This window comes from Triticum dicoccoides, chromosome 2A (assembly GCF_002162155.2).
Source record: "Triticum dicoccoides isolate Atlit2015 ecotype Zavitan chromosome 2A, WEW_v2.0, whole genome shotgun sequence".
Lineage (NCBI taxonomy): Eukaryota > Viridiplantae > Streptophyta > Magnoliopsida > Poales > Poaceae > Triticum > Triticum dicoccoides.
Genome location: NC_041382.1, coordinates 770,831,717 through 770,858,068, shown reverse-complemented (window position 1 = coordinate 770,858,068; position 26,352 = coordinate 770,831,717). Strand labels below are relative to the sequence as shown.

General features: G+C 41.5%; 2 protein-coding genes and 1 pseudogene across 2 annotated transcripts; 1 reads left to right on the top strand and 2 right to left on the bottom strand.

Annotated features, from left to right (window-relative positions):
• Window positions 1-874: 874 nt before the first annotated feature.
• Window positions 875-3,930, bottom strand: LOC119352435 (WAT1-related protein At5g64700-like). Its single transcript, XM_037619069.1, has 6 exons — window positions 3,758-3,930; window positions 2,870-2,986; window positions 1,720-1,960; window positions 1,458-1,616; window positions 1,197-1,345; window positions 875-1,110 (listed from the first exon to the last, which is right to left on the bottom strand). Exons 1-6 carry the CDS (start codon window positions 3,928-3,930, stop codon window positions 897-899), a joined length of 1,053 nt encoding a protein of 350 aa, XP_037474966.1. The 3' UTR covers window positions 875-896.
• A 2,340-nt stretch (window positions 3,931-6,270) lies between these two features.
• On the bottom strand, window positions 6,271-7,737 carry LOC119357168 (elicitor-responsive protein 3-like). Its single transcript, XM_037624153.1, has 5 exons — window positions 7,560-7,737; window positions 7,107-7,172; window positions 6,882-7,008; window positions 6,641-6,758; window positions 6,271-6,552 (listed from the first exon to the last, which is right to left on the bottom strand). The coding sequence occupies exons 1-5, from the start codon at window positions 7,624-7,626 to the stop codon at window positions 6,505-6,507; spliced, it is 426 nt and encodes a 141-aa protein (XP_037480050.1). The 5' UTR covers window positions 7,627-7,737; the 3' UTR covers window positions 6,271-6,504.
• A 6,975-nt stretch (window positions 7,738-14,712) lies between these two features.
• Window positions 14,713-25,340, top strand: LOC119358418 (annotated as a pseudogene).
• The last annotated feature ends 1,012 nt before the right edge of the window (window positions 25,341-26,352 follow it).

Here is a 26,352-nt window from a genome sequence, read left to right as displayed (position 1 = left end):
TGTGGCGGCCAGGGTCAGATCAACATCCGGCCGCAAATCTTCCTCCGTCCAAGACACTAGCCACCGCCCGAAAACGGCTAACTCGTGGCTCGTCCCACATGTCCCCCCGCCGGAGGCCATCCCAACTTCGGCACACCCTCCCCACCATCACCACATGGGAACACCGCCCAGGGAGCATCTTTCCCAGGGTCACCAGTCGCATCACCACGGAATCGCGAGAGCACGCGCTCGCAACGGTCAAGATCTCCTCTCCTCTACAACAAGAGCTCAAAAGCAAAAACTTTCTTGAAGCCGTGAACAAGCAATTAAAGCTGCTATATATATATCTGACTGGCAATAAACAGTAGTCCCTCCATTTTCATTTACTCTACATATTAGCTTTGTCTCAAGTCAAACTTTGTGAACTTTGATCAAATTTATACAAACAGTTATTAATCCACAATACCAAATCAATACTCCCTCTGTTTCAGTTTACAAGTCCTGCGTGTATATCTAGGTTGTCAATTTTATCACTCTAATATAAACTACATAACACAAAAATTATACCGTTTGAAAATAGAACATCTGAAGTTTATATTGATATATTTTTTGTAATATATGATTTGTATTAGGTTGGTCAAATTGACGACCCAGAGGTACGCGCACGCCCAGTAAACTGAGAGAGAGGGACCATTAGAATTAACATTTAATATATATATTTATTATTATGAAAGTTTTTATTTTCTATAAACTTGGTTAAACCTTATAAAGTTTGACTTTGGTTAAAGCTAATGTGCGGAGTAAATAAAAATGGAGGGAGTATTACAGATATGTGAATATTAAGAACGTTTGCTGCTTTTGGTGGGCAGATCCAAGGCAAAAGCTTCTGCACCTAACAACGTTTGCTGCTCACCGTGTCATTTGGGTGCATCAGTCCTCTCTTTCGAATCAGGCACTGGCTTGATTGAATCATGCGCTGCTGGAACTGGTGCACCGCTTTCTTTTTCCTCCAAATCGAAGCATGATCCGTTTTCTCTGCTACCTCCTTGCTTGCAGAGAGCTACTTGCTCTATACTCTTCCCCCAGAGAACATTGTACAGACCACCAACCATCAGCGCTCCACTAATTACACTGTTTATCAGAGGAAAATATTCAAGAGAATTTCCTTTTTGGTCTAGTTTTTCTGTCTAACAAGAAAACATTAAGAAGAAATGAACCTTCCAAGGCTGACCGGTTCTCCTATGAGTAGTGACAGAATGACCGTGATAACCAAAGTTAGGGGCACTGTCATGGACAGGAATACTGGGCCGCACCTGCCGATTACCCAGATTTGCAGGTAATTTACCAATGCGGAAACAAATACACCCTACAAGTGAAGTAATTTCGCAGACATTAGGATTTTTGTTTTCTACTTCCACGGTTAACAGTCTTCTAATGAATCAACGATTTGCTGCTGCTGAGGGGATTCTTATACTTACACAATAGACGATAGCGACAAGCCCTACATCCAAGCTCAGCTTCCATCTTGAAAAGTCTCTCTCCATCACTAGAGCCATAAAAAAAGATTGAACAGTCGCAAAGACAAGCTGACGGCTAGTGTTAAGCAGTATGGATGGATACTCCTCCAGCAATGGGCCCTAGAAAGCAACATGCAGGCTAAATTTAGGATGAATAAATTAGCATCACAACATGCCCACACACACTTGAATGTGTAACCTGTGCACACAGCGAGATGCATACCTGAAACACTGTCCAAAGAGCAAACAATACAGTCGCAAGAGACTGCAGGAGAATTCCCAATATCCAGCTCCTTGAGGGATGAGTATCAACTTGACTCGCGTGGTGAAAAAGATGGTAATGGACAACAGATTTGAGCTCCGGTCCTTGGTATAACATTAGTACAGTAACACCAGCCGCACAAAGAACTATACCAGAAACTTTCATAATCCCATGGAAGCGCTTTATTTGCAAAGACTCCATTCTACCATATGGAGAAGAACAAATCACTCCCTATTACACGGAATTTTTATCATAAAAGTTCACATTGTATATAAAGCAAGTCAAACTAATTTTCAGTCCCACTATCTTTACTACACCATGTTCATCAATGCACTCACATCTACACTAAAGTATATATGTTTAGACTACTAAATACTAATGGTAATGATCAGAATTGGTGGCCGTGCGTTCACTTCTTAAGTTATTAGTAATTACCACAGATGTCATCCTTTTTTAAGAGGATGTACAAATGGTTGATTCGATTTGTAGGGCGTATTTTTTAGATGATGTTTCTAAAGTTTGTACGAACGCATGGACTGTCTGGCACAAGCATTTTATCCATTGTAATATATAACAGGAAATAACTTCCGTAGCAGCAAGAGCATTTAGATCATATTTTTTACTAAATTCGAAGAAGCGCAATAAACAAATTTCACAATGGTACTCAATTAGTGCGGATAAAAAAATTGGTACACCCTAATAAGTTAGGGCTGTTGGTCAAATGTCAGATGAACATAACCAATAGGAACTGATTAGCACTCCTACTATATATAATTATAAATATAAATCGCTGTACAATTTTATGGCAGCAAAATTAATGAGAGAGAAAGTTACCACTCAAAGGTGTTATCTCCACCCTTTAAATCACTTATAGGTGATACTTCCAATCGTTCGACACATAACTCAGCTAGTGATATCATCTGCTCCCACTCGCACTTAGTTTGATGACATATTTAAATTGTACTCCCTCCGTCTCATAATATAAGACATTTTTGCAAGCTAACATAGCTTGCAAAAACATCTTATATTGTGGGACGGAAGGAGTATTTACCACAAGGCAAAGTAAAAACTAGCCTTAGGAAGTAATTCAGTTATCATTAATAACACATACCCCAACAGAAGAGCCAAAATAAAAGTTAAAACTGGCAGGAGATTGATTACTGCAGAAGCAGAAGCTGCTGAAGCATATTTGAGGCCAACACATGATATGTTAAAAGGAGCAGACATCCTGGGGAAATGAAACAAGAGTATAAGATGTATAACATTAATAAAACAAATGAATCAGTTTAACTAAGAAATACCAAAGGGTCTATTGTACGATGGAAAAAAGATGGCATGGTTAATACAATAACTATTTCCATAATTTTTAGCTTTGCACAACACCTCCGTAGAAAGTTGATCAATTAACCTAAGAAAAATACCTACTTTCCCCACATGAACAACAATTTTTGCAATTAGTGTAACAATTGGAAATATATATTAAATCTGGTAAAACTGAAATTCTCTGCCAGAAAGGACAGATTGCCATTGATGAAGGTGATGAGTATACTACACTAAAACCAAAATGACCGAGAAAGAAATTAATGAAATAAAGGAAATTTTTATATTGCAAGGGAACACAAAAGAGTTTCAAGCATATAAAGTTTGGATAAGAACAAACATAATGATACAGTTATGGTATTGGATAGATATCTAACAACTTCATGTCACCATTCCCGCATTAATAGTCTCATCCCAATAAAATACAAAAATTATGAGAAAATAATGCGCTCTTGCAAATAATATTTTTAATCTAACAGTGCCATTTGATAAACAAGAACACATGTATAAAAACATTTCTGGCTTGTACTTTGACCTACCCATATAATGCATGCACAAATAGCTTCAGACAGACTTTGTATGACATTTGTGGGGCAGTTTTCCTGCAAAATAAATCTCAGTGCATGCTTCCTAGATGGCATCCAGATCTAGGTAACTAAGAAGCCAAAATTCTGCATACCTTTCAATCGCAAAAGCAATGGACAGTAAGAACATTGTGGCTATTGCATGCCTGTAGAAATTAAGAACGTATGTACTTGTACCTTCGTTAAAAGCAGCTTTGGTAAGTATATGCATAACTCCATAGATAAACCTTAAGAGAAATGAAAGAACATAAGGTGTTGTGTTTCCCATTACTATAGTTTGTTAGAACTTCAAAGATGATTGCTTATATACCACTACTTGCCCATCAAGACACGTCAAACATTCGGCATCAGGATAATTAATCAAACCCTCACTGTCATAAGGTTGGTTCAGATTCATAATCCACTTAAGCAAAATATATTATATGTATGCTTTACTATGTACATACCACACAAGTCACTCACTTTAATCAAGGTTAAAAAATGGCATCAAGCTCTTTTTAGGTCTAACAAGTTGGTTACATCATACCAGCAGAACATATATTTCAACAAATTAGGTATATCAGTCACAAGGTGCTTGTGTACTTATTAGAATGCATGATGCATCCACTCAAAGCATATATTGGCATTTATTTGAATAATCCCAGCACTTGAACATTATTATGGCACGAATGAAAAGTCGTGTATACTGGTAGTATTATTCATCTCAGGTTGTTCATCTCTCTAGAAAAGAAAGTAGGAACTTCATAGTACTTCAGTTGCAGTTAAAAACTAAAGCATATTAATATTTGTAAATGAGAAAGGATTCAACAGTTCCAACTTTCAATCTCAAGGTGACTCGGATGCTTTTTGGACATTCCCTGCAAAAATTATACTCGGTGACTAATGCTCAGTGAGTCATTTCGCATTGTATATTTCTATAGACATTATTATATTTGAAATAGATCTTTTAGTAGACACATTATACAAATGCATCTTTGGAGGGATCAATGGCAAAAGTGACACATGATGTGGAAAAGGAAGAGGACAGTAGTAAATACTTGCATCTTTATGAAGCGTGGAGTGCTTAGTGGCATAAGTGGCACATGATGTTGAAAAGGAAAAGGGCGGCAGCTAAGGACCAGTAAAATGGTCATAGGAAAAGTTGCATTAGTGTCTACCAGCAAAAGGGCCCGTGCATTGCAACGGGAGAAAAAAATCATAATGTCCAAAGACCATGACAACATTTTGCTGCGTCACAGATAAAATTTCGGTGAACATTTTGTTCAATTTCATCAACATTTTTTAATAAAGGAAGTTTTTTAAACAAACCATGAACATTTTTTCATTTCCAAACATTTGTTTTCAAAATTGCTAACATTTTTTGAATATGCAAATATTTTTTAAATCCACAAAAAAATTATGACTTAATGAAAATTTTATATAAAAATTCGTTTTCAAAATATTTTGAACTCTTTTGATGTACCAAATTATTTAAAGGATGAAAAAACAAAAAGAGAAAATAAAAAAATAAGAAAACAAAAATTTAAAACAGGCTGCCCACACATGGGCCGGCCCAAACGGGCGTGCTGCGTCTTCTCGAAGCACGCAGAGTGCAGTATAGGAGGCCCTATTCCGTGGGCCGGTCGGAAATTCCTATGTGTGAAATGTTTTTTGTCATTTATAGGTGGCATCGATGGTAATATTTGCAATTTTAGTGTGACGATTTATGTGACCTACCACAAGAAGCATTCATGACTTTATTATTAGATATAGACTGCCATGTAAACGACACTAAATCTAGAACAACACTTTCATTCTGTTTAAAGAATAAACTGCCATGCTTCTAAAAAATGGTTTAGAGTAACTTTTTTTTCGAACATCAGTATAGACGCAAGCGCTCATATACGTGCGCATACACTCACTCGGCATATCATCTTGAGATTTACGAAGTTACCGTAGGTCACCGTAGACGTCTACTCCCACTGAATGCGCATCGCCGGAAATCCTAAAATAAATCGAGGAATAAATGTGAGCACCAGGATTTAAACCCTGGTTGGTTCATTGGTTTAGAGTAACTGTGTCTGTATATTTAGCCTTTTAGAAGTTATGTTGTTCAAATAGAGCACTTCTTCCTGCAGCGCCTCCGGCCCTCCCCCTCCTTCTCCCGCAGGCCACCTCTCCGATCGTCCTGCCCCGGCCCCTCCCTCGAAGCCATGCACGACTGGGGGTCGACCCCTCCTACCGCCAGGACCCCGATCTACTGCATCCATACTCGCTGCTGCATGAGGACGGCATCGGGCAAGCCTGAGGAGCAGCCATGGATTGCGGCAGCGGGGGCTAGGATGCTCCTAATGCGCCCGAGGCTCCGAGTGCGGAGTTCGACAGTGGGTTTCCTCCTAATGCGCCAAACCCATTTCCGTTAAATTCCCCCTTTTCATTATTACTTTCTGGTTGTGGACTTTTTTCGGGGTCCAAAAAATCTAGCCTTGACGTGGAACAAAATGGTACAATGAATTCCTTAAAAGCAGTATTAATATGCATTGCAAAATGATGCGGTGAATTGCTCAATTAGTATCGATACATAATTCCCCCATTTTGACGCATTTTTCTGAATGTAATACACATCAAGGAGATCGAAAGCCTTTCTATCCATTATGAATTGCTTAAGCATTGTTGATTGATGTGCATTACAAAATGATGCGGTGAGTTGCTTGATTAGTACTTGATGCATCGATACATATTTCCCCTATTTTTACTCGTTTTTCTGATGAATGCCCTGTCTGTCACACACATCAAGGAGATCCAAAGCAGTTATCCATTATGACAGACATACAGCACCATCTTGCTGGCTCGCCAGCCTTTTTCAGGTGGACTGATTCCAGCCGCCGTAGCTCTCCTCCTCCTCGTTTTCCTGCAGACGACAGAATTGCAGTCAGACTCAGATCATGGCGGCCCCGACGATGCGCCAAGGGCAAACATGTAGGGATATGTTCGATTACCTCTGCCGGGGTGAAGGTGAGCGCGATCTTGATCTCCCCGCGGTACTCCTCGTCCTTGACGACCCGGTGCACGGCCGGCGGCAGGCTGCCCTCCTGGAGCACAGCCTCCAGCGGGATACTGAAGAAAATTCAGTTAAAGTTCAGAACCCGCAGCTGAAACTGGTGTTCTGAATCTCTGCAGGAATAATAATGTGCCAGCTTGGATCCGAGAGTACAGGAGGTGTGTTTGTGTGGTACTTGCCATGCTTCTCCGACGAGGTCGTCGGCCGAGAGGGCGTCACTGTCCATGATCTTGACCCTGAGCTCCGGAGCGTCGCCGGAGACGGCGAAGAAGAAGGTCTCGTTCCACTCAGGCTCGCTCCCTGCTCCTGTAATAAGTAGGTTCCACCAGGACGAGTGAATTTCCGACGAGAGGAGATGACAGTGATTTCTTATGGACGATCTATGCATAGGTGGATGCATATACCTGATGCGACGGTGCTTTTCTGCTCGTGGCTGCGGCAGGTGAGGATCACGTACGGGTCCATGCTATCTGATCCACAGCAGTTGAGCAATCAGATCGGAGATCTAGCCATGAAGATCAAGCAGACGCCGACGAACTAAACATTAATTCCTCAACAGGACAACATGATAATCAGGTGCTTAATTTTGACGATCGGTGCAGATCCTTGTCCCATATTCAATCCTCTGGCGGGAGGAAGAAGAAGAACACGCACGCAGAGACAGATTCAGCACTTCAGCAGTGACTGAATGAACCGCGGTCAGCTACATAGGTATACTATCTACATAATTGACAGCAGCAGCAGAGATGGACAAACACACCAAGGAGCACGACAAGAAAGGGATGAAGGTCTGATGATGATCTGCATGACGGACGGCGACGCGCCGACGCAGGCAGATAGGTCCGACAGTTACTTACTGAAGAAATCGGAGTCGTCGAGGCCCTTGGCGGAGACGAGCAGCACCTCCAGCTTCCCGCGCACCATGTCTCCTCCTCCTTCTCGATCTCCGGCCGGCCGGCCGGCCAAGTCCTGGATCTCTCTCTTGGTCTGGGTGAATGTCGCCTTCACCAACCCACCACGGCACCACCGTATATAGAGGAGTGTATGACAAGTCAAGGAAGCCTTCCACGGAATCTATTAATTTTCGCCATTTGGTGCCAGACTGCATATTCTCTGGCCAGTCTTCCGGTCATTATTATTGAAAGAAAAAATTGGAAAGGTTTGTTGCGCCCGCGCGTCTGACCAATGGCCTAGCCTGGCCAGGAACATGCATGCACCCAAATAATGCATGCAGACGGCAAGCTGGTTCACCAGCTTTTGCATTTGAATATACCAGACTGACTATGACTCGGTCCACTTAAATATACTGTACTAGTTATTTCTCGATTAATAACGTACTCATCCTCATGTATAGTCATAAGACTAAGATTTTCTTGTCATCTTTGCACCTGCAATGGCTTAGAAATAGGTGTTTACTATCTGTGACAGTCTGATGCGGCCGCGAAATGTGCGGGCTACCATGTGGGATCATTGGCTTGATTTTGATTGGTTACAGGTACGACCAAGAAAATCAACAATTCATCAATAGTGGCTACCAGCGTATTTGAAGGTGCACAAATAAAATAATAGTACCGTTTGCCATTCTAAGACCACATAGATGACCTCCTCATTACTCCGAGGAACACCACGCGAGAATAGAGGAGTCTAGAGTGGGAAACAACCGTGAGATACCATGATTATTCAGTCCTGGTAGGCAGGGGCGGAGACGCGAGCAGGGGCTAGATAACGATCGGCCCCCCTCAAAGAAATACAGTAGGTTCCAGTACTAATACGTGCGTGTGTATGCGCTAATGGCCGGAGATTACTGCCTACTTTTGTTATTTAAGCCCATAGTCACGTAGTTTTGCACACACCAAAGCCCAGGATGCAACAAAAAGAGCCCATCTACCTGACCTGATGCCCACATATATATATATAGACGACAGATCGTGGACTCCTGGTCGTTCGTTAGGTCTGTTCTTGCCTCACGAACAGATTGATAGATCCATCTATCTCGCCGCCAGGACGCTAGGACGTCTGCCGCCGGCCCCAAGTCGCTGACCATGGACTTGATTGCTGGCTTGTCGAGGCAGCCGAGTACCCCGCGAATACGGCGGCTGCCGCTGATCGCCCTTGGCCGCTTGCGTACGCCCACACACAACCAGATAGTTAGGCAAGGTACATACACAGTATTATCCTATATATACAGAATTTTGCTAGGATGATGTAACCCCCTTTTGCTTTTGTTTGGCTGTATACTTTGTTAGTTGGAAAACAAAGATAATTTTTCACGCTAGTTGCCTCAATCTCAAATTTATGCTAGTACGAAAAATTTGGATCTAGACATTGGTAATAGTGACAGTAGAGCTATATTTTTGTTTAAAAAAGGCCAAACAAAGTATGGCAAGTTTTAAATATTTTTTTCAGAAACTAGTACTATGAGTCTAAGTATTTGAGATGATTTGATATTACTTATATTTTTCCAAACATATGTTGATACACTACTTCTGGTTGATATATCGTACTGTAGTACTACACTTTTGATTGTCATCACTTGCCCTCCCTATATTCAAATCCCGGCTTCGCCCCTGCTGGTAGGAGCAAAGCACGGCTTGCTATAACACCCTGCCAAGTCGATCTCCACCGCTTTTTCGGGAACTTTCATGTCATTTGTTCAATTAAACTTCGGAGAGGCAACACAGCTTGCTCTAAAAAACATCATACGTACGAAGAGGTATGTTTATCTTGTCCGGTGGTTGGTTCTATACTTGCTGGCACCACTCTCAAGGCGTAGTCGCGTGACCTACGTCATGGTTTTTCTGTCTTCTCTATTTTTGTCAAAGTTTTAAACGGTGGCTCCTTGGTGTGTTTGAAGGTCCAAACACAATGACAAACGTGTCATTTGTCATTGGAGGACGACATAGTAGAAGAGTCATTCAAATTGTCTGGAAAATATTGGGAATTAGCACACAAGCACACTTATGCTGATATGAAAACTGCAGTGGACCAAAGTAAATTTTAGCTTCATATTTATGCACCTATTCAAGGATCCTTGGTCAACACAGAAGGAAACCCATGAAGTAGCATAGAAAGAGATGCATATCTTACTCGATTTTGTTAATTATAGGTTGACCAAGATTTTACACTTTTCTGCACTTTCCACTGAACGAAAATTGCACGTATCTTTGGAGTAAGATAGGAAAGGGTGGCTTGTAGTGCATTGCCGGTATCAGCATTCACCCTTAGAGCAACTCCAACACGCAGACCCAAATGGACGCGCGTTTTGTCCGCTTTTCGTCCCGTTTGAGTAAAATGCATTCTAGGTCCTCAAACTATTTCGAAGGTGTCATGTAGGTCCTCAAACTATGAAAAGTGTCATCTAGGTCCTCAAAAATCCTTGAACTGTAATAAGTGTGTATATATGTGACACCTTCGAAATAGTTCAAGGACCTATATGACACCTTTGAAATAGTTCGAGGACCAGGATAACACACATATTGCACTTTGAGGACATGGATGACGATTTTCATAGTTCGAGGACCTACGTGACACCTCTAAAATAGTTCGAGGACCTATGATGCACTTCACTCTTCTGCGTTTTGGGTCGGGCGTGCATGCACAAACGCATTTTTGTCCTCGCGCCTCGCCGAGACCAGGTAGCAGGTTTGTCGGCGTCTAGCGAGCATGGCGGTGTCCAGAGAGCAAGGTTGTCACGCTTGAGTGCTGCAGGCAGGCGGCGAGGGGGGCGAGAGTATTGTGGTCCGTGGCATTGACATCGGGATGCGGCAGCTGTGAAGACGGTCTACCAAACGCCGGAGTATGTGGCCATTGGGAGGTGGTGTCCTGCTGGGGGAGGTATGTGGGTGCGGACGGCTGGCCCGGGCACCGGAACTGGGTAGCGGCGACGGGTGGCATGGCCGGGTGTGCTGGCTGTTGATGGGAGGAACAGGGAATGGCCAATGTACCACCGATGTAAGGGTCAGGGGAGGACAAGTGCGGGCATCGCGGGCGTCCGTTTTGTGTTCGTGCCGACATGGCCCATTTTTGGGTCTGAAATGGGTCGCGCGGATAAAAAGTGGATGCTTGTCCATTTAGGTCGCCGCGTTGGACTGATTTTTATATCTATTTTGACCCAAGCAGGCATGCACGGACAGTTTTGATCGGCGCGTTGGAGTAGCTCTTACATGCCCAATCAACAGTGAATCTAAGGGGCATGCTTGGATGACCTCATGCCTGCCCTCCAAAATTGGCTTTTTTTTAGTACTAGTCATTACCACAACCCAGTCAAAAAAGGAAGAAAAGAAAGTCCATTAGGCCATGTAAATGCAACAAGGCTGGCGAGGCACACGTCCAGTCGTTCTCGTTCTCCTCCCTTGTTCCAGGCTCGAGCCACCAGTAGCTCCCGCATGCAACGCTAGTCGCCGCCGGAGCTCCACGCCATGGCGACCCCTGAGCTCGAGCACGCCGGCACGCAGCTACACGCCTACACCGCAGCTCCAGGCCTTCAGCACGTCATTCCGGAGTCATGGCAAAATGGGAAGGCTGGGAGCACGTGCCAGGGCAACCATGCGAGGTCCCACTCCACCGGAGCAGCGTTGGCCACCCAACCAGAGCCCCGACACCACGCCAACTCCGCTGCACGCCGCATGAGCAGGGGGGCTCGCCAGAGGACCACCGTCCCAGATCCAGAGCCCTCCGGCGCGACCGGAGCAGGATAGGCCCCGCCGCCGCAGTCCCCGGCTGCGCCACGGGCCTTGTCTGGCGCGAGCCTCGTGCGGCGGCAAGGGGGGAGGAGGGAGGGGAGGGGACTTCGCCGGCAGGAAGGGGGTCGCCCCCGAGTCGCCCACGCGTGGCGGCGCTGGGGGGAGGAGAGTTTCCTTTGCCTATATGATTAACATACATAAAATCACAGTTTTGTGGAGTTGGAAATGTTTTCGTTGGCTATTATACATCTGCTTCGTTCATGTAGGTGACAGTATGGGCCATCAGCAGAAACGGCCATCGGTAAAAAAAAATTGGTTCCTTACCTAAAATGAGATCTTGCGTGTTGAAAGAAATGGTACCGTCAAAATTTTACTTTTTTATGATGACGCTTCGGTGACGGTAGGGGTGATGGCTAGAAAACGTCAACGGGGTATTTCGATGACGAAAAAGGTTATACGTAACACAAGTGAATCATCGCAAAATAGAGTAAATTTTGTAGTGTAACTTTGAGGCTCCGCTCCATTTTCTTCATGGATTTTGGCATTATGCCCTATTACGGAAGAAAATTATCAATTGTAATGGTATTGCTTCATAGGTCCTGGATAGAAATATTGAACTAGACAAACTACTGCGTCGAATTCAAAGGAGAGGGGGTACCTATACTTGGTAGTTTATGATGAGGATGTGGTGTTCATGTCGACAACTGCCTCCATCTTCATAATCCATCTTGAGTCATTCCAGTCCAAGAAACTACACAATGTCAACTACAATGAGTGTAAAATGTGTAACTTACACTTTTCTAGAATGTGTAGTAGGTGAAAGAGGTGAGAATAAAATTTACACTTTTCATTGAATGGAAATTGTATTTATCTTAACAACGAGATAGGAAAGCGTGGATATCTCGGTTTGAGTGAAATATATTAGTTTAAACATAGGTTATAGGAGTATGAAAGTAACACTCATTAGTGAATAACACCCATATTTGGAAATTAGGGTTATGCTCTACATGGAATTTTATTGTCTACATGGAGGCGTGAGCATATTTTGAGCTCCATTGTCTCACCTTAAATCCGTTCATTGAGCAATTCTGAGTGGTATTACTTAGATGTTAGATTGATTGGTGGGTTGTGTTGGCTAGGTGCTAAACATTGCTGCTATTTGATTGGTGATTATACTGACCCACTCGTTTTAATGGTAGTAATGTGTTGAGTATTTTGAAAATTTGCTCTTTAAATGTGCTACTGCTTCTTTCTATTTGAGACTGGACGTGTGTAGGTATGAAGACTGTCGTAGCTTGTCCTGCTGGCACTGTAAATCTGCTCCTCCACTCCCCCACTTGTGTTATTGAAACCCCCTAATTTAATACCCTAAACCCACATCAATTCGAGCTCCCTCCCACCTCTCACCCCATATCTAGCCTCCGCAATCCTAAGGAACCTATGACCCCCCCCCCCTATTGTAGCTCGGTAAATCCTGTAGAACTATCTAGTTTGGAAATTAGCTGTGTAAAGGTGTGAATATGTTAGTAGTGCTTCCATTTGTGTGTATTGGCAGATTAATGCTATTGCCTTAGTTTTCGTCGACCAGAAAGTTGGGCTCGTGCTCTAAATGCTTGATTAGTTACTTCGGATGCTTAATCTGTGTAAACGCCATATAGTATTGGGTTGGATATTGCAAATTTGATGCTTAGTTTACCTACTCTCTCATGGCACTGGGTGTGAATATGTTAGTAGAGCTCCCATTGGTGTCTATTGGAGATTAATGCTCTTACCTATGTTTTCATTGACCAAAAAATTGTGCACTTGCTCTAGATGCTAGATTAGTATCTTCGGACGATTAATATTTGTAAATGTCATATAGTATTAGGGAGGATCTTGCAATTCTTGTGCTCACATAGTTTACCTACTCCCATGGCACTCGGGTGTGAATACGTCAATAGAGCATATTTTTGTGTGTATTGGGAAATTAATGTTATTGCCTTTGTTTCCATTAATGAGAAAGTTGCACCGGTGCTCTAGATGCTTCATTGGTTGCTTCGAATGATTGATCCGTGAAACTGTCATATGGTGTTAGGTAGGATATTGCAAATCTGATGCTCGTGTTTCTTACCTACTTTCATGACACCATGGTGTGAATACATTAGTTGAGCCACCTTTTGTTTACTCGCCGTTAACTTCGAGACTACCCTCAATTTCCTTCCGAGATTTGGGAATTGTGCCCTATCATGGAAGAAAAATATCCTTTTTATTGGTGTTGCTTCATGGGCCCAGGTAAGAAATATTGAACTAGACAATCTACTACCCTCGAATTCAAGGGATAGAGGTTGCCTATACTTGGTAGTTTATGATGAGGATGTGGTTTTCATGTCGACAACTGCCTGCATCTTCTTGATCCATCTTGATTCATTCCAGTCCAAGAAACAACACAATGCCAACTACAATCATTGTAAAAAGTGTAACTTACACTTTTCTAGAATGTGGAAAAAGTGCTCTACATGTAATTTTATTGTCTACACGGATTTGTGATCACATTTTGAGCTCCATTGTCTCACCTTAAATCCGTTCATGGAGCAATTTTGAGCAGTACTACTTAGTTGTTAGATTGATTGGCGGGTTAGGTTAGCTAGTTGCTAAAACATCGCTGCTATTTGATTGGCGATTATGCTAACCCACTCATTTAATGGTCATAATGTGCTGAGTATTTTTAAAATTAGCTCTATAAATGTGCTACTGCTTTTTTTGATTCTAGACTGGACATGTGTTGGTTTGACAATTGTTGTAGTTTGTCCAATATTGGCGCTCGTAAATCTTCTCTTCCGCTCCCCGACCTCTCTTATCGAAAACCCAAAATTAATTATCCGAAACCCACCGCAATTCGAGTCCCCCTCCCCCTCTCATCCCATATCTAACCTCCAAAGTCCTAAGGAACCTATGACCCCTATTGCTACTTGGGGAATCATGTAGAGCTATCTAGTTTAGACATTTGCTCTTTATATGTGCTGATTACATTTTGGAAATTTCCTTTTTAAATGTGCTTCTAACACAAATGCTGCTTCCATTTGAGAATATACATGTGTAGGTTTGACGTCTCGTCAAAGTTTTCCCGGTCGCGCCCGTAGAATCTACTCCTTGACTACCATGCCCTCTTTCTCTTGTCAAAACAGCCCCAATTTTCAGCCGAAACCTGCAGGAATTCCAGGCCCCTCAACCCTATCATTTCCCCATATTTCGCCACTGCAATGCTGTGGAACCTCTCACCCCTATTTCTCCCCAGGGAATCTTATAGAGTTTTCTAGTTTTTTCTCTTTCTTCTTCGGGACCGGGGAACATGTCGGTCATTGTGACTGAGGAGGGTTCCGGGCCCCAGTCCGAATGGTGGATGTGGGAGTAGGACATGTTGTTCATGAATGATTTGCTCTTGCTAGATCTAGAGGACGGTGAGGCCGTGTGGAACAACATAGTCGATGCCGTTGAGGGAAAGAAGGGTCGAGATCCGGGTCAGGGCCTGGAGGGTGGATGGGCGAGCACGATAAGGCGTTTGGAAATGCCCTGGATATGGTGGATTTGGAAGAGGGTGAACCCGTGTTGAACAAATATAACCAACATTATTGAGTTGAAAAGGAGGTCTGTATCCAGGTCCAGTCCTCGAGAGTGGTCGCGGGAGATGGACAAGGCATTCGAGAATGTAGGTGTGTTGGTGGGTCTAGTGGAGGGTGAGGCCGTGTGGAACAAGATAGAGGGTATTGTTCACGATAAGAAAGCCGAGGAGTTCAAGCGTCACTATGAACATTTGGTGGAGGATGTGGGTGCGATCGAGGGTGGCTAGGTGTCACTGCCCATGTACAGTGACGCTGGGAGTACCTGATACGTCTCCAACGTACCTGATACGTCTCCAACGTACCTGATACGTCTATCATTTTGTATACGTCTCCAATGTTTAATGGGCTCTAATATGCACTTTTATATTATTTTTGGGACTAACCTATTAACCGAAGGCCCAGTGCAAATTGTTGTTTTTTGCCTATTTCAGTGTTTCGCAAAAAAGGAAAATCAAACAGAATCCAAAGGGAATGAAACCTTCGCGAGGATCTTTTTTGGAACAAACGCAATCCAGGAGACTAGGAGTAGAGGTCAAGGAAGCAACGAGGCGGCCACGAGGTAGGGCGGCGTGCCGAGGGGGCAGGCGCGCCCCCCACCCTCGTGGGCCCCTCGTAGCTCCACCGACCTACTTCTTTCGCCTATATATACTCTTATACCCTGAAAACATCCAGGGAGCCACGAAACCACTTTTCCACCGCCGCAACCTTCTGTACCCGTGAGATCCCATCTGGGACCTTTTCTGGCGATCTGCCGGAGGGGGATTCGATCACGGAGGGCTTCTACATCAACACCATAGCCTCTCCGATGATGTGTGAGTAGTTTACCACAGACCTTCGGGTCCATAGTTATTATCTAGATGGCTTCTTCTCTCTCTTTGGTTCTCAATACAAAGTTCTCCTCGATGTTCTTGGAGATCTATTCGATGTAACATTCTTTTGTGGTGTGTTTGCCGAGATCCGATGAATTGTGGGTTTATGATCAAGTTTATCTATGAACAATATTTGATTCTTCTCTGAATTCTTATATGCATGATTTGATATCTTTGCAAGTCTCTTCGAATAATCAGTTTGGTTTGGCGTACGAGATTGATCTTTCTTGCAATGGGAGAAGTGCTTAGCTTTGGGTTCAATCGTGCGGTGTCCTTTCCCAGTGACAGCAGGGGCAGCAAGGCACGTATTGTATTTTTACCATCGAGGATAAAAAGATGGGGTTTATATCATATTTCTTGAGTTTATCCCTCTACATCATGTCATCTTGCCTAATGCATTACTCTGTTCTTATGAACTTAATACTCTAGATGCATGCTGGATAGCGGTCGATGTGTGGAGTAATAGTAGTAGATGCAGAATCGTTTCTGTCTACTTGACACGGACGTGATGCCTATGTTCATGATCATGCCTAGATATCATCATAACTATGCGCTTTTCTATCAAATGCTCGGCAGTAATTTGCTCACCCACCGTAATATATGCTATCTTGAGAGAAGCCACTAATGAAACCTATGCCCCGGGGTATACTTTACATCATATAAGTTTCCGATCTACAATTCTAGTTTACTATTTATTTTGCAATCTTTATTTTCCAATATATACAACAAAAATACCAAAAATATTTATCTTATTATCTTTATCAAATCTCACTTTTGCAAGTGGCCGTGAAGGGATTGACAAACCCTTTATCTCGTTGGTTGCAAGGTTCTTATTTGTTTGTGCAGGTACTAGGCGACTTGCGTGTAGTCTCCTACTGGATTGATACCTTGATCCTCGAAAACCGAGGGAAATACTTATGCCACTTTGCTGCATCACCCTTTCCTCTTCAAGGAAAAACCAACACATGCTCAAGAGGTAGCAAGAAGGATTTCTGGCGCCATTACCGGGGAGATCTACACTCAAGCCAAGACATACCAAGTACCAAACTCTTATCCCTCGCATTACATTATTTTCCATTTGCCTCTTGTTTTCCTCTCCCCCACTTCACCTTTGTTGTTTTATCCGCCTCTTTTCCGTTCGCCCTTTTTCCGTTCGCCTCCTTTCGCTTGCCTCTTGTGTGATTGTGTTGGATTGATTGTTTGTCACGATGGCTCAAGATAATACTAAATATGTGACTTCTCCAATACCAGCAACAATGATTTATTAGCACTCTGATTGCTCCTCTTACCGATGCTGAATCTTGTGAAATTAATATTGCTTTGCTGAATCTTGTCATGGAAGATCAATTTGCTGGCCTTCCTAGTGAAGATGCCGCTACCCATCTAAACAGCTTTGTTTATTTAAGTGATATGCAAAAGAAGAAAGATGTGGATAATGATATTGTTAAATTGAAGCTATTTCCATTTTCGCTTAGAGATTGTGCTAAAACTTGGTTCTCTTCCTTGCCTAAAAATAGTATTGATTCATGGACTAAGTGCAAAGATGCTTTTATCTCTAAGTATTTTCCTCCCGCTAACATCATCTCTCTTAGAAATGATATTATGAATTTTAAGCAACTTGATCATGAGCATGTTGCACAAGCTTGGGAGATGATGAAATTAATGATACGTAATTGCCCCACACATGGTTTGAATTTATGGATGATTATACATAATTTTTATGCTGGATTGAATTTTGCTTCTAGAAATCTTTTAGATTCGGCCGCGGGAGGCACTTTTATGGAAATCACTTTAGGAGAAGCTACTAAACTCTTAGATAATATTATGGTTAATTATTCTCAATGGCACACCGAAAGATCTACTAGTAAAAAAGTTCATGTGATAGAAGAGATTAATGTTTTGAGTGGAAAGATGGATGAAATTATGAAGTTGTTTGCTAATAAGAGTGTTTCTTCTGATCCTAATGATATGCCTTTGTCAACTTTCGTTGAGAATAATAATCAATCTATGGATGTGAATTTTGTTGGTAGGAACAACTTTGGTAATAACGCGTTAGAGGAAACTTTAATTCTAGGTCGTTCCCTAGTAATTCCTCTAATAATTATGGTAATTCCCACAACAACTCTTATGGAAATTTTAATAAGATGCCCTCTGATTTTGAGACTAGTGTTAAAGAGTTTATGAATTCGCAAAAGAATTTCAATGCTTTTCTTGAAGAAAAATTCCTTAAGATTGATGAGTTGGCTAGGAACGTGGATAGAATTTATCTTGATGTTGATTCTTTGAAACTTAGGTCTATTCTACCTAAGCATGATATCAATGAGTCTCTCAAAGCCATGAGAATTTCCATTGATGAGTGCAAAGAAAGAACCGCTAGGATGCGTGCTAAGAAAGATTGCTTTGTGAAAGCGTGTTCTTCTAGTTTTCATGATAATAATGATGAAGATCTAAAATTGATTGGTGTGTCTCCTATTAAATCTTTGTTTGCCAATATGAATCTTGTTAAAGATGGGACTTAAGATGAGTCAACTTTAGTTAAAAGGCGTCCCAATGGTTCGGAGTTTTTAGATCTTGATGCAAAAATTGGTAAAAGTGGGATTGAAGAGGTCAAAACTTTACATAGCAATGAACCCACTATTTTGGATTTCAAGTAATTTAATTATGACAATTTCTCTTTGATAGATTGTATTTCCTTGTTGCAATCCGTGTTAAATTCTCCTCATGCTTATGATCAAAACAAAGCTTTTACTAAACATATAGTTGATGCTTTAATGCAATCCCATAAAGAAAAGCTTGAACTAGAAGTTTCTATCCCTAGAAAACTTTATGATGAGTGGGAACCTACTATTAAAATTAAGATTAAAGATTATGAATGCTATGCTTTATGTGATTTGGGTGCTAGTGTTTCCACAATTCCAAAAACTTTGTGTGATGTGTTAGGTTTCCGTGAATTTGATGATTTTTCTTTAAATTTGCATCTCGCGGATTCCACCATTAAGGAACCTATGGGAAGGATTCATAATGTTCTTATTTTTGCAAATAGGAATTATGTGCCCGTAGATTTCATTGTTCTTGATATAGATTGCAATCTTGCATATCCTATTATTCTTGGTAGACATTTCATTAGAACGATTGGTGCAATTATTGACATGAAAGAAGGAAATATTAGATTCCAATTTCCGTTAAGGAAAAGCATGGAACACTTTCCTAGAAAGAAAATTAAATTACCTTAAGAATCTATTATGAGAGCCACATATGGACTGCATACCAAAGATGACAATACTTAGGTCTATCCTTGTTTTTATGCCTAGCTAGGGGTATTAAACGATAGCGCTTGTTGGGAGGCAACCCAATTTTATTTTTGTTCCTTGCTTTTTGTTCCAGTTTAGTAATAAATAAATCATCTATCCTTTGTTATTATTGTGTTTTTTATGTTTTAATTAGTGTTTGTGCCAAGTAAATCCTTTAGGATCTTCTTGGATGATTGTTGTTTGATCTTGCTGAAAAAAAACAGAAAGTATGCGCTCACGAGAATATTTTTCATTTTTTTACCAGAGAGCGATAAAATACCAATTCCAACTGCAGTAGATCAATATACAAATTATTAAGGATGTCCTAATTTCTCAGGATTTGTGGAGTTACATAAGTATTCAAAACCTACAGATTACTACAGACTATTGTGTTTTTGACAGATTCTGTTTTTCGTGTGTTGTTTGCTTATTTTGATGAATCTATGGCTAGTATCGGGGGGTATGAACCATAGAGAAGTTGGAATACAGTAGGTTTAACACCAATATAAATAAAGAATGAGTTGATTACAGTACCTTAAAGTGGTGGTTTGTTTTCTTATACTAACGGAGCTCATGAGATTTTCTCTTGAGTTTTGTGTTGTGATGTTTTCAAGTTTTTGGGTAAAGATTTGATGGATTTTGGAATAAGGAGTGGCAAGAGCCTAAGCTTGTGGATACCCAAGGCACCCCAAGGTAAAATTCAAGGACAGCCAAAAGCCTAAGCTTGGGGATGCCCCGGAAGGCATCCCCTCTTTCGTCTTCGTCTATCGGTAACTTTACTTGAGGCTATATTTTTATTCACCACATGATATGTGTTTTGCTTGGAGCATCTTGTATGATTCGAGTCTTTGATTTTTAGTTTACCACAATCATCCTTGCTGTACACACCCTTTTGGAGAGACACACATGAATCAGAATTTATTAGAATACTCTATGTGCTTCACTTATATCTTTTGAGCTAGATAATTTTGCTCTAGTGCTTCACTTATATCTTTTTAGAGCACGGTGGTGGTTTTGTTTTATAGAAATTATTGATCTCTCATGCTTCACTTATATTATTTTGAGAGTCCTTTAGAACAGAATGGTAATTTTCTTTGGTTATGAAATTAGTGCTAATATGATAAGCATCCAAGATGGGTATAATAAAAACTTTCATATAAAGTGCATTGAATACTATGAGAAGTTTGATACTTGCTGATTGTTTTGAGATATGAAGATGGTAATATTAGAGTCATGCTAGTTGAGTAGTTGTGAATTTGAGAGATACTTGTGTTAAAGTTTGTGATTCCCGTAGCATGCACGTATGGTGAACCGTTATGTGATGAAGTCGGAGCATGATTTATTTATTGATTGTCTTCCTAATGACTGGCGGTCGGGGATGAGCGATGGTCTTTTCCTACCAATCTATCCCCCTAGGATCATGCGCGTAGTACTTTGTTTCGATAACTAATAGATTTTTGCAATAAGTATGTGAGGTCTTTATGACTAATGTAGAGTCCATGGATTATACGCACTCTTACCCTTCCACCATTGCTAGCCTCTCTAGTACCGTGCAACTTTCGCCGGTACCATAAACCCACCATATACCTTCCTTAAAACAGCCACCATACCTACCTATTATGGCATTTCCATAGCCATTCCGAGATATATTGCCATGCAACTTTCCACCGTTCCGTTATTTATGACACGCTTCATCATTGTCATATTGCCTTGCATGATCATGTAGTTGACATCGTATTTGTGGCAAAGCCACCATTCATAATTCTTTCATACATATCACTCTTGATTCATTGCACATCCCGGTACACTGCCGAAGGCATTCACATAGAGTCATATTTTGTTCTAAGTATCGAGTTGTAATTCTTGAGTTGTAAGTAAATAAAAGTGTGATGATCATCATTATTAGAGCATTGTCCCAGTGAGGAAAGGATGATGGAGACTATGATTCCCCCACAAGTCGGGATGAGACTCCGGACAAAAAAAAGAAAAAAAAAGAGGCCATAAAAAAGACCCAAATAAAAAATGAGAGAAAAAGAGAGAAGGGGCAATGCTACTATCCTTTTTCCACACTTGTGCTTCAAAGTAGCACCATGATCTTTATGATAGAGAGTCTCTTATGTTGTCACTTTCATATACTAGTGGGAATTTTTCATTATAGAACTTGGCTTGTATATTCCAATGATGGGCTTCCTTAAAATGCCCTAGGTCTTCGCGAGCAAGCGAGTTGGATGCACACCCATTTAGTTTCTTTTGTTGAGCTTTCATACACTTATAGCTCTAGTGCATCTGTTGCATGGAAATCCCTACTCACTCACACTAATATCTATTGATGGGCATCTCCATAGCCCGTTGATACGCCAAGTTGATGTGAGACTATCTTCTCCTTTTTGTCTTCTCCACAACCACCATTCTATTCCACCTATAATGCTATGTCCATGGCTCACGCTCATGTATTGCGTGAAGATTGAAAAAGTTTGAGAACATCGAAAGTATGAAACAATTGCTTGGCTTGTCATCGGAGTTGTGCATGATTTAAATATTTTGTGTGATGAAGATAGAGCATAGCCAGACTATATGATTTTGTAGGGATAACTTTCTTTGTCCATGTTATTTTGAGAAGACATAATTGCTTGGTTAGTATGCTTGAAGTATTATTATTTTTATGTCAATACTAAACTTTTGTCTTGAATCATTCCGATATGAATATTCATGCAACAATAAAGAAAATTACATTGAAAATTATGTTAGGTAGCATTCCACATCAAAAATTCTATTTTTATCATTTACCTACTAGAGGACGAGCAGGAATTAAGCTTGGGGATGCTTGATACGTCTCCAACATATCTATAATTTTTTATTGTTCCATGCTATTATATTATCTGTTTTGGATGTTTAATGGGCTTTAATATGCACTTTTATATTATTTTTGGGACTAACCTATTAATTGAAGGCCCATTGCAAATTGCTGTTTTTTTGCCTATTTCAGTGTTTCGCAGAAAAGGAATATCAAACGGAATCCAAAGGGAATGAAACCTTCGCGAGGATCTTTTTTGGAACAAACGCAATCCAGGAGACTTGGAGTGGAGGTCAAGGAAGCAACGAGGCGGCCACGAGGTAGGGCGGCGCGCCTAGGAGGGCAGGCGCTCCCCCCACCCTTGTGGGTCCCTCGTAGCTCCACCGACCTACTTCTTTCGCCTATATATACTCTTATGTCCTGAAAACTTCTAGGGGAGCCACGAAACCAGTTTTCCACCGCCGCAACCTTCTGTACCCATGAGATCCCATCTGGGAACCTTTTTCGCCGATCTGCCGGAGGGGGATTCGATCACGGAGGACTTCTACATCAACACCATGGCCTCTCCGATGATGTGTGAGTAGTTTACCGCAAACCTTCGGGTCCATAGTTATTAGCTAGATGGCTTATTCTCTCTCTTTGGTTCTCAATACAAAGTTCTCCTTGATGTTCTTGGAGATCTATTCGATGTAATATTCTTTTGCAGTGTGTTTGCCGAGATCAGATGAATTGTGGGTTTATGATCAAGTTTATCTATGAACAATATTTGATTCTTCTTTGAGTTCTTATATGCATGATTTGATATCTTTGCAAGTCTCTTCGAATTATTAGTTTGGTTTGGCCTACTAGATTGATCTTTCTCGCAATGGGAGAAGTGCTTAGCTTTGGGTTCAATCTTGCAGTCTCCCTTCCCAGTGACAGCAGGGGCAGCAAGGCACGTATTGTATTGTTGCCATCAAGGATAAAAAGATGGGGTTCATATCATATTGCTTGAGTTTATCCCTCTACATCATGTCATCTTGCCTAATGCGTTACTCTGTTCTTATGAACTTAATACTTTAGATGCATGCTGGATAGCGGTCGATGTGTGGAGTAATAGTAGTAGATGCAGAATCGTTTCAGTCTACTTGACACAGACGTGATGCCTATGTTCATGATCATGCCTAGATATCATCATAACTATGCGCTTTTCTATCAATTGCTTGGCAGTAATTTGTTCACCCACCGTAATATATGCTATCTTGAGAGAAGCCACTAGTGAAACCTATGGCCCCCGGGTCTACTTTACATCATATAAGTTTCGGATCTACAATTCTAGTTTACTATTTATTTTGCAATCTTTATTTTCCAATTTATACAACAAAAATACCAAAAATATTTATCATAATATCTTTATCAGATCTCACTTTTGCAAGTGGTCGTGAAGGGATTGACAACCCCTTTATCGCGTTGGTTGCAAGGTTCTTATTTGTTTGTGCAGGTACTAGGCGACTTGCGTGTAGTCTCCTACTGGATTGATACCTTGGTTCTCAAAAACTGAGGGAAATACTTACTTTACTTTGCTGCATGACCCTTTCCTCTTCAAGGAAAAACCAATGCATGCTCAAGAGGTAGCAGTACCGAGGAGGGAGGTTCCGGCGGGAAGAAGGGCAGTGGCACGGTAGGAGGAGGATGGGGATGGCATGGGTAGAAGGGGTCATCCAATTATGTCGAGTACTGGGACAGATCCTCTAGACTTAGGATGAGCATAGGATTGTGCCACCAGCCTTCGTTTCTACGCACCAGAATGATATATTGCTGCTATAGATGCTTGATTCCGATGATTAATCTACGCAATCATCATATGGTATTAGGGTGGATATTGCAAATGTGATGCTTATGTAGTTTACCTATTCTCATGGTACTATGGTTTCAATATGTTAGTAGAGCTTCCATTTTGTGTATTGGGAGATTAATGATATTGCCTTTGTTTTCGTTGACTAGAAAGTTGCGCTCCTTCACTAGATGGTCGATTGGTTGCTTTGGATGATTAATCCATGTAAATATCATACGGTATTGGGGTAGATATTGCAAATCTTGTGCTCGCATTGTTTACCCACTCTGATGGAACTAGGGGGTGAATATGTTAGTAGAGCTACCTTTTGTGTGTATTGGGGAAGTACCGATGTTGCATTTATTTTCGTTGATGAGAAAGTTACACTGGTGCTCTAGATGCTTGATTGATTGCTTCGGATGATTGATATGTGTAATCATCATATGGTGTTATTAGGGAGGATATTGCAAATCTGATGCTCACATTATTTACCTCTTCTCACGGCCTTGTGGTGTGAATACATTAGTTGAGCATCCTTTTGTTTACTTGTCGTTAACTTTGAGTCTCCCCTCCATTTTCTTCCTAGATTTGGCCATTGTGCACAATCAGAGAAGAATATGATCAATTGTAATGGTATTGCTTCATTGGTCGTGGAATGATATATTGAACTAGACAAACTACTTCCCTCGAATTCAAATGAGAAAGGGTGCATAGACTTGGCAGTTTATGATGAGGATGTTTTGTTCATATCGACAACTTCCTACCTTTTCCTGATCCATCTTGAGACGTTCCAATCCGAGAAACTACCCAATGCCAACTACAATTATTGTAAAAAGTGTAACCTACATTGCTTAAGTGTAGCCGACGAAAGATTGCAAGTTGCACTTTTCATTGAATGGACATTGCTTTAATCTTAGCAAAAAAATATAGGAAAGCATGGCTATTCATTTCTTGAGTGAATAATAGAACTAAAATTCTAAGTTTGCACAACTATCTTTCATGTCTTAGCGGATTTACATTATGCCCGGTATCAACATGGTAAAGCATAGATGATACTTGTTCGGGCCCGAAGGTTGGATGCAGGAGCAGGCTAGGGCGTTCCATAGTGCACTAGCACGATGGATCTGGAGGAGAATAAAGCCATGTGGAACAAGAGAGCCTAGCGTTGTTGTGGGGAAGAAGGATTTGTATCCGGCTCTGGGCCCAGAGGATCAACGCGGGAGCAGGACAAGGCATTTGAGAATGCGCTAGCGATGGTGGATCTCGATGAGGGTGAAGTCATGTGGAACAAGATAACTAACGTCATTGAGGGGAAGACAACTGAGGGGGTCAAGCAACACTATGAGCTATTGGTGGAGGGAGGGGATGCCAACGTGGTAGGTCAGGTGCCACTGTCCATGTACTCCAATGACCTGAGTCCCTAGGAGGGAGGCTCCGACAGAAAGAAGGGTGAAGGCAGGGTAGGAGGATGACAGGGAAGGCATGGGCAGAATGGGTCATCCAAGTCTTTGGAGCAAGAGTGCCAAAAGGGATCATTTGGAATAAAGATGAGCATAGTTTCGTGCCTCCAGCCTTTGTTACCATTCACTAGAAAGATGTGATGCTTCTCTAGATGCTTGATTGGTTGCTTCTGATGATTAATCTGTGCAATCACCATATGGTGTTATAGTGGATATTGAAAATATGATGCTCTGTAGTTTACCTACTCTCATGGCACTTTGGTGTGAATACATCAGTATATAGCTTCCTTTTGTGTGTATTGGGAAATTAATGATATTGCCTTTGTTTCCGCTGACTAGAAATTTGTGCTGGTGCTATAGATGCTCGATTTGATCCGTGTACTCATCATATGGTGTTAACCTACTCTAATGGCACCGTTGTGTGAATATATTAGTTGAGCCTCCTTTTGTTTACTTGCCATTAACTTTGAGTCTCCCCTACATTTTATTTTTGGATTTTGCCACTTTGCCCAATCAGGGAAGAAAAGGATCAATTGTGATGGTGTCGCTCATGGGTCCTGGAAAGAAATATTGAACTAGTCAAACTACTTCCCTCGAATTTAAAGCAGAGAGTGTGCCTATATTTGGTAGTTTACGATGTGGGTGTACTGTTCATGTCCAGAATTGCCTACATCTTCGTGAGCCATCTTGAGTCATTCCAGTCCAAGAAACTATCCAAGACAACTACAATGATAGTAGAAAGTGTAACTTACAATTTTCTAGAAATGTGTAGCTGGTGAAAGGGTGCGATTTGCACATTTCATTGAATGGAAATTGTATTTATCATAACAACTAGGTAGGAAAGCATAAACATTCAATTCTGGAGTTACTTATAGAACCAATATTCTAAGTTTACAGAACTATCTTTTATGACTTAGTGGATTTATGTGATGCCTAGAACGAACCTAGTAAAGCACATATGGCATGGATCTAGGCCCGAATGGTCGACGCGGGAGAAGGACAAGGCGTTTTAGAATGCGCTGGTTATGATGGATCTGGAGGAGGGTGTGTCCTTGTGGAACAAGATAGCCAGACTCATGGATGGGACGGAGGGGTCTGAATCCAGGTCTGTGCCCGGAGGGTGGACGCGGGAGCAGGACAAGG